General features: G+C 34.9%; 1 protein-coding gene across 1 annotated transcript; it reads right to left on the reverse strand.

Annotated features, from left to right (window-relative positions):
- Positions 1-5,265: 5,265 nt before the first annotated feature.
- LOC114354118 (leucine-rich repeat LGI family member 3) lies at positions 5,266-8,932 on the reverse strand. Its single transcript, XM_028306378.1, has 2 exons — positions 8,793-8,932; positions 5,266-8,315 (listed from the first exon to the last, which is right to left on the reverse strand). The coding sequence occupies exons 1-2, from the start codon at positions 8,911-8,913 to the stop codon at positions 8,041-8,043; spliced, it is 396 nt and encodes a 131-aa protein (XP_028162179.1). The 5' UTR covers positions 8,914-8,932; the 3' UTR covers positions 5,266-8,040.
- Positions 8,933-9,392: the final 460 nt, after the last annotated feature.

Consider the following 9,392-nt stretch of genomic DNA (forward strand, 5'->3'; position numbering starts at 1 on the left):
TTGTGTAAACTTAGGTTAAGTTAGACCCGCTGTTACTGACCGAACTGAAGAATTTGAGCTTTTTAAAGACCATATTCCTAGGTACCTCGATTAGATTGGGCTATAAACGCATCTGGTGAAACTATTAATTTAAATTAAGTCTAACACCAAGTTGTACAACAATTTTCGGTAGATCGACTTACTTAATTACGTGTGACAGTCAAATTTCACATAAACTCAATAATCAACAGTCACTCATATTAGGCATCGGTTACAATTACTGTATTACCACCCACGCCGTTTCAGTACACAAACCAATATTCGGCTTACGTTGCAGATAGCGAAACCAATACGGCTCAATATCTCCCATCTGCTCTTCTAAATGAAAGCTGCTCTCAGGCGATGAGCTGAACTGCATAAATATGAACTCATCGCCCCGAACTATAGCTGCAATTGCAAAAAAGCAACACCGACGAGGCACATATTTTTCATCAACGCGGCGCGGGCGGGCGTGATGGCAAATGCCGGGAATATTGCAATCACCGCTGCGTAGACCGGGGGATAACGTGCTTTATGGGCTCTCGAACTAATAACCTAGGTGCATGCAAATCTGCAGAAAAGATGTGCATAGTAATTTTTCAATAATTCAGGTGTCAATTAATAAATGACGTCCGTCACAAATGTAAATTATTTTTTCGTATCTTGTACACAAGAACGTTACAACGTTTTTAATGCTAAATTAAAAGTAAAGCAAATGAAAATAAGACTTAAATCCGGACTGCTTAATTTTGAGTCCTACTTCAGAAAGTACTTATCTTACGTTATTTTTTCTTCCATCGGACCCTTTTTTACTTTCAAACACTCAATACCATTCAATTAATTAGGGTCAAAGCTGTTTTCGTGAACAACTTTTTCATTTTTTTTTTTTTTATGTGATCGGAGGCAAACGAGCAAACGGATCACCTGATGGTAAGTGATTACCGTCGCCCATAGAAATAGTTATAAAAATAGTTTCAGCATTTATATAGTTCGTTTCGACTACCGTGAAACAAAAATGTAACGGGCATAAAACGCAACATACCTATCTTAATTACGGAATATATTACGTGACATAGATGAGATATCATCATAAAAAACTACATGGTGAAACTATTTTCGTAGATAACCACTCCTCTGTCCCCAGGCCTAAGACCACGGGTGGCCGGGTGTGCGTTGAAATTTCCACTTTTCACGAATAACTAACTGTTTTGTTTGTTGAAATCTACACATATGTAACAGCCTGCAAACACACATATGAGTTTACGAAATATATTACTTTGATGAAGTTAAAATAATTGTAGCGATTGATAAGTGTGTGATTGATTAGATTTATACTGTATTAACTCTAGGTTTATTATTCTCATTAAAAACTGTCTTAATATTATATAAATTTAGGTATATGTCGTCCATTAAAAATATTTAATGCTTGTGCATTGTGATTCATTAAACTCTCTGTTTCATAACTATAAATCTGCCTTACAACTCATCCCTCTTCTAATAGTATAATAATATAATGATAGATACTCATCATCATCATCATCATCATCATCATTTCAGCCATAGGACGTCCACTGCTGAACATAGGCTTCCCCCAAATTATTTCCACAATGGCCGGTTGGTGGCGACCTGCATCCAGCGCCTTTCTGCTACCTTTATGAGGTCGTCGTTCCACCTTGTGTCCTAGTAGTACTATTACATAACAATTAAAAGCAAATTAAGCACACCACCATGGAATGCGAGAAACAACAACAAAACACTACCCTGCTAATCCCAGTTGGAAAGTATAAATAATTCCCGGCGACCAGAATTAATTTTTGCCGCACCCCAGCGTGGTGAAACGTCCGTTTTATAGTTTTAATAAAACTCTGTTACATTTTAACGAGCTGCGAAACCATTTTGAACGTCATAAATTATGTTTCGGTTATGGTGTCTCGGAGTAAATTTTGGTGGAAATTAAGACTTTCAACATTAATCGAGTAACTCACTAATAGTCGAGTAAACAGTAGTTTAAATTGTAGGTACTTACCTATTTGTTTGACTTTCTGTAATAAACATTTTGAGAAAATGTTTACCTACTTAAATCACTACACGTAATCGCATACTTATCATTTCAGTCAAATATAAATACCAACCCAGGTAAGAATAGCACGAAGCTTCAACTTTGTGATTTCAAAATAGTTGTGACTCTATTTTATAAATGAGCTATCCCAATGTTTGTAGCCTAATTCTAATATGGAGCAAAGTTTGTCATTACAACATTATTTATCTTTATGAGGCGATCTCATTTCCACAGACTGGATTTTGATGCCTGTGCAGAAGCTTTATACTCGTAGATCCATTTCGATAACTACTCTAGTTAAACGCGAACATTCAGAGCTAAAGCGTAAAGATCACAATCGCAGAACTAAACGCCCGCTAAGCTTTCAGAGGAAATGTGATAAATCAGCTGTCACCGCGGAGTAATAGCGGAGTTTTATAGCCTTCATAACACAGATACGCTAATATTTATAGCTTCTTTTAAAGGGGCGCGAATAATTAAACGACTTTTAATGTCTCGTTTGCCGCCACGAAACCAAAGAAAAGCCACTTCCGTAATATTGTGAGGTTCGCTTTAATAATTTAATAGAGGGAATTCTGTAATGAGGTAGACGCTATCTGGAAACGTTAATTTCACTCTATTTTAGTGTTTGAAATTTTCAAGTACATAATGTATCTAATTACTCTACGGTTTATCGAGTCCGTGAGCCTGTAAGTTTACATTTTTCAAATTTTTTTCCGGTAACAACAAAAGTCAAAAGTCTGTCAAATTCTATGCAAAGACACCAGTTAAGGTTATAGTTAAAGTTAAAGTAGAGACTTAGACTTGTGAAGGCAAACATAATTAAATTATTCATTCAAATATATTCATCAAAAAATATTCCGGCAGTTAGAGGTAAGATAGCCAGTTCCTCCGTGGTTGAGGATTCCGGGTGAAGCTCGCTTCCACCTTCGGCCTGATCGTCACTTACCATCAGGTGAGATACAGGCCAAGAGCTTCCTCGTTGTGGATAAAAAAAAAAAAAAATTTAGAGAAAAGTGCCCATAAAAAATTTCTTTTGATTTACACACAGTTAAGTCATGTCAAATACCGCGCCGTACGAGTCCCAAAACAAATATCACTCATCTGAAACAAACATGTGGCCCTTCGCATAATTAGGCATTAATTTAGCGACCTTCTGTGAAGTGGCATTATGTTAATTGGACAAAAGTTTTAATGAGTCCTTGTAACGCGAACAACGCCTATGCTGAGTTGCACCAACTTTAACGGTAACTATAACATAACCAGTGCTTTTTATATGGAGTTTGACAGATTTTTGACTTTGACAAAGTTAAATTAGAATGGTGCAACCCAGCCCTAGTGTTTACGCAAGTAACGCAGTATGCTACTTAATTTAAAATCATTTACGTCATTACACATTTCAGGAATTATAAGGGGTGGATTATGTTTTCAGTCTTGGGTAATCCAAGTCAAGTATTACAAAGCGAAGCTGTAGATTATGTTTTCAGAAGCTTGGATTGGCTGAATATTAATATTTAGATCTAGATTGCCAGCCACAATACGAGTAACTTAGGCCAGTAGAATTAAACACAAAAATTGATTAAATCTTGGGACGAACAAGGATAGGCGCATCAAGCTCGTAAGCCTTGATAGGGTTACACTGGTTGAGGTGGCCCTTTTCAAGACTTGGAAGCCTGTGGGTAACAAGCCATTGGACGTGGAGAGGGTCATTAATTATACGTATATTTTCTACTTTGCCGAACATTAGCGCGAGAACGGTTTGTCCAAAACATATGAATTTGGTCTTATTCAATGCAAGATTAAGTGCCCTTCAACCGTCATGAAGACCACTTTTTGATAGGGTAAGTCCTTTACGCGGTATAACTGGAAAACCGAAAAATGCCTCTTTCGGGGGCCCCCACTACTTAAGCACAACTCCGTCGAAGTCGAAAACTTAGGAGAGTCTTAATGGGCAACCAATGAAGCCATTAAAACAATTAAATCTTTTGTAGGAATTATTTCCGATTTAAAAGCTAATTCTACTGGACTAAACTGCCCACATCATAATATGTATAAAATCGCTAGCTGATCCGGCAAACCTCGTACCAGCTTTTTTGAAGATATGTTATTTTGTGCCTATGTTTACCAAGGATAATGTACTTATGTTTCTAATGATGAGATAATTTTTCAAATAGGTCCAGTAGTTTTGGAGCCTATTCAAAAGAAACAATCCAATCTTTCCCCCACGTGGTTACCCGCGGTTTTCCCACAGTAAAATGTAGCCTGTGTGTTAATCCAGGGTGTCAGCTATAATATTAATGTGATTAATGTGGACACAGGCCGCTACCAATCAATCAACATGGAAATTATTGGGGGAGACCTATTTTCAGCAGTGGACGTCCTATGGGTGAAATGATGAGGTACATTTTAGCCTTTCATTTAATATTTCGCCGGCACTTCCGGGGTTGTTCGACGTGCAATCGGCTGTACCTGCCCCTCGCTAATGGACTATCGACCTGGTTAACATGCTGCGGTTTTCATTGATTACCACACTAACTAGCTCCAAACTAATTAATAAGGTTTACCGTACAGTTGGTTATTTTTAAACTGATTAAGTAACGTTAATTTTAAACAAATTTGAGGCTATTAAGTATTAATATTTCGATATCATTAGTTGTTTTTTAACAAAACTATTGAAGCAATTGAGTCCTGAATCTTTGTAGGCCAATTTTCTGTTTACTTTTTTGTATAAGGTATTCAAACATTTTTGGACAAAAAAACGATAGGATTTTGAACCAAAAGCAAACCATTGATATTATTTGTATTATCACCATACCTAACTAACCTGGCTACAATGCTTAAATATTTTACAAATCTTCCAAAAAATGACACAAAATCACAAGGGTTACCGATAGATAGCCTGCATGAGCATTATGTCTCTTCATAGGTACCTACTCGTATAAATAGACTACAATATTATTTTCAGGAGTGACGTAAGCAAATAAAACACAAGTTTGAGTTATATTTATTTTTATATTTGAACTGAAATTAAATAAATACACATTTACGGTAAAATCTCAATTACAGAGTTAGATTACCTACAATTACATTTATTTAAATAATAAATGTGACTATAAACTCGGGTTAACAGACAAATACAGAAGAATATACAAATTACTTAGCTTAGATTCGTGGTGTTAACTTTCCCAATGAACTGTCTAAATTACTGACTGTAAATTTTCACTTTGGTCTGCCGTTGTCGTTACCATTCGATTTAAAATACTCATGATTCTACAATTGTCTAATTCAGGATCTTAAACGTATTATGAGCATCATATAAATACAATCTCCATCATCAAACTCTCATTTTTCTAATACAATCATACCCATCTATGAGTATATACTTAGATCTTTAAAAACCACGAAACGACCATTCAAAACGTCTGATTTTTAACAATTTCGATTAATTATTGTGATGAATAGGTAAAACGTAACATTAGTAATAAAATCTACTTATTACATATTCTCATAATCTTGATTGAAAGATCAAAGAAGACCACATTAATAATTACAAATAATAACGTCACAAACACAAAATAAATAACGAGATATACTTATAGCAAGAGTGAATACTACAACAGTTTTAAGCCAATATCATTCATGCTACAACAATGAGTAGTACAACAGTGAATAATATATTATACAACACACAACAATTATAGATATATAGGTAAAGGTTAAAATGACTTATTACTATATTGATATGCAGATATTGGCCAGTGGGAACTTCATCGTAAGCTCCCCACCTACCCGATATGTTTCATGCTGGTTCCCATTTTATTTCCATGTCGAAAATGGAATATAAATGTATAATATTACATTACAATATGTTATGAAACTTGTATAATGATGTAAAAGATACACACGTTTATCCAATTCTTCTAACTATGCGACAGTCTTAATTTTAACTTGCGTCAGATTATATCTAAATAGACACGAAGCAGTAAATATATTCCACATATTAAATATGTAACACGACATTTAACACCAAAATATGATATAGAATAAAATATTTCCACTACAATTTTTGTTAAGACGGTATATAATGAGATTTCCTTAATTATCAGGTTACTTCGACTCTGCTTCTTAATATTATGATTATAATTATATATGTGCGTAATATATTAATTATACGTGTATAATTGTGCAATATTCTACTGAAACGTGTAAATTGTGTACTGATAAGTGAAAATATCAAGATAACATGAAAAAATGGAAGTGTATAAAAAATGTGTAAACATGTGTAAATTGAATACAAAGTATTCGATCTCGCGTCCTACACACATTCGACAGCATTTTTTCATACTTCAAATACATTCAAATTTCTCATTCACACTTTGATGACCCTAGAGAAGGAAGAGGACAAAGAAAAAGTATTATAATTGGTCTTCCAAATTCCTTCAATTCTAATCGAAAATACCTGAGTATTATCGATTATTTTACCCCAAAATTCAATGTTGGTTACCATTATCTCTCTCTTTAGCACATTCATAAATATTATCATCTTACACATAAAGGCTAAGGGATATGTTTTTGGTTACATTTTATCACTTTCACACGTTCTTGCCTAATGCATCAAATGATAGCTTTGTATTCTATCAATTATTTTGTTGTTGAATATTATGTCGCGTCAAATTTGATTGAGTACCTATTATTTTGGCGACGTTGAAATAGATTATAATTAAACTTGCAAAATGATCAGGCTAGCAAACGATGTCTAAAGTCACATTTATTACTCGACTACCTAATATCGATAAATTTTAACAGCAATTTAATTACTGCGAAACATTACCTATCAAAGAAAATTAGTAAAGCAAAAATAACATAGCTCATGAAAGCTTTACGAATAAACGCTTTGTTTAAACAAATCTGAACCAAGGAGGCTCACAAAATTACCTCTTAGAGTATATCAAGAAATTTACTAGTGACAACGTATCAACATATTTAATCCGACAAAATTACCTAACACTTAACTACCTACACCTAGTCTACATCGAATCGAACATCATCGCAGTTTCTATTTAATTTAGAATAACGCATATCGACTTTTGTGAAGCAATTTAGAAAATGGCGCTAAACTTATTCTGCTACTCAATTTTTCCCTATTACTCTTCAAGTGGAAGTCTGTAAAAAATAAAATAGAGTAGAGCATACGGAAGCACTGTAGAGTCAGTAAATGAAACCGTCAAGATCTTAAAATAAACGAAGGTATATAACAAATTATAACGAAGAGTAAAATCTTAACAACAGTGTTAACACGATGGAGATAGATGTAAATTGTACATAAATATAGCTTAAAACACCTCATACTCGTTTATGCTTAGAATTATAGATATAATATTATAATAGTCAACATCGTAAATGCATAAAAGCTTACTATATTACAATCGTAAAGGCGGGGGTAAATGATAAAAAATATTAAAATTTCAATATCAAGGGCGTTGTAAATTTCAAACTAAAAGTTTGTGCTAAAAAAAGACCAATTATTCGTGATAACACGAATTTATTTTCCTGTTATTTAATTTAGCTTCTCGAAGCTCTATATTACAAAATTTAGACACTTCCCCAGTGATACTTATCAACGATTGGTGTAATCAACGTGTCCACCTACTTCTTGGTACATTACTCTAAGGTAAGGCATACCGTAAGAGGTCTTCTAATATGTAAAAATACCGTATCACACTAATTTACTCGACTTTAGACCACTCCTTATCAAGCTACCGCTCCAATATACAACTATTTTGTTTTATCAGCCCAAAATTGATATGTATCGTATTTATTGCACAAATTCATTACGTTACAAAGTTTGAACAGAAATTACGTGGCGAAGGCTTTCTGTTCGGGCTATCCGGCCACAGCTAGCCCGAATGTTGGTCTTCGCGTAACTGAAATAGGACTAAAGAAGGGTTAAATTAATGGTTATTCTAGAGTCTTCGGTTAAGGGCAACGAGAAGTGCGTTGGCTGCGATGCTGATGGCGTGGCATGTGTTGGTTGTTGCAGAGGAGGGTCGTCCGTAGGCGGGTTTCCTCTTGCAGCTCATCTTTTCTAGAGGCATCTTGGCGACGCTGTACTCTCTGTGTTCGTTGAGCATGGTGCAGACGGTTCGCTTCTTCTGCATCATTTCGTCGTCGCGGTCCCTAAGACCGGCGAGCCAGGCCTCGTACCACGCCAGCTCGCAGTCGCAAATCAACGGGTTATCTAAACAAATACATAAATAAATATCAACTACTTATTTCTTATCGAAGCATTCAATAAAAATAACAGTGATGTGTTTGCCCAATATTACTTATTTGAAGATATTATCGCAAAGGTCAAAGCATTTCAATAGACAATACATATAATTATAATCCAATACGACGAGTAAGGCACACTACTGTTGAATTTTACCTTCATTCAATAATACAATAGGCCGGTTATTAATAAAAGTACAAGTAGGTACATTTTATCTTTTCATGACAGCTATAATTTTACTCAACGTGAGTAAAATTATAACATTCATGAAAACAAAATTTAAGAAAATCATTTTTAGGAAATTCGAGTATTATTAATTTACCTAGTTAATGACGAAAACGTAAGACTTATAAAATTAATTTTTTAAAATACCTTATTAAAGTTACCTAACATTAGTTTCATGGTATCAATTGAGTAATCGTGTTTCAGCAAAATCATACTCACCCATTATATCGACAACCCGAAGAGTATCCAAAATAGGCTCTACAATTTCCTCTGGAATGTGCTGCAGCTTGTTGTTCTGAAGGTTAAGGGTTTCCAAAGAGTTCAGGTTGTCAAAGCCCATCGTAGGCAGCTGATGAATCCTGTTTAAAAAAAACATAACTTAAATTGATTTCAAGTAACGCCAGCGCGTTAGTCCAAACTCTGAAGGATCTTCAGCAACTATCGGCGTTTTTCGCCAAATTCGAATTTTAAGCAATTTTGTGATGCAATTTTGTTACGAGGTCCATAACAAGGTTAAAGTTCATTAAGGGCCATGTTCACCGCGAACAGTTGACGCGCGTTTCATGCAAATGGAACGTGCTGTGTACGCGATGTTATCGCAATCAATGCTATGCAGTAAAGCAATCTAATTCAGCAGCGCAGCAAATGCACGATCGCGGAACGCGCGTAAACGGTTCCTGAAAATGCTTGGTGTGCATGGGCCCTTACTGTGAAATAATTTAAAACTTGATCAAACATTTTAACCTGTGTTATATCACTCTATACGTCAGAAAAATATATTGTAAAAGCCTATCGAATCTCATACTAAGTAGATCAAAT

Source organism: Ostrinia furnacalis, unplaced genomic scaffold (genome assembly GCF_004193835.3).
Source record: "Ostrinia furnacalis isolate ACB-3 unplaced genomic scaffold, ASM419383v2 OfSCF1918, whole genome shotgun sequence".
In the NCBI taxonomy this organism is placed as follows: Eukaryota; Metazoa; Arthropoda; class Insecta; order Lepidoptera; family Crambidae; genus Ostrinia; species Ostrinia furnacalis.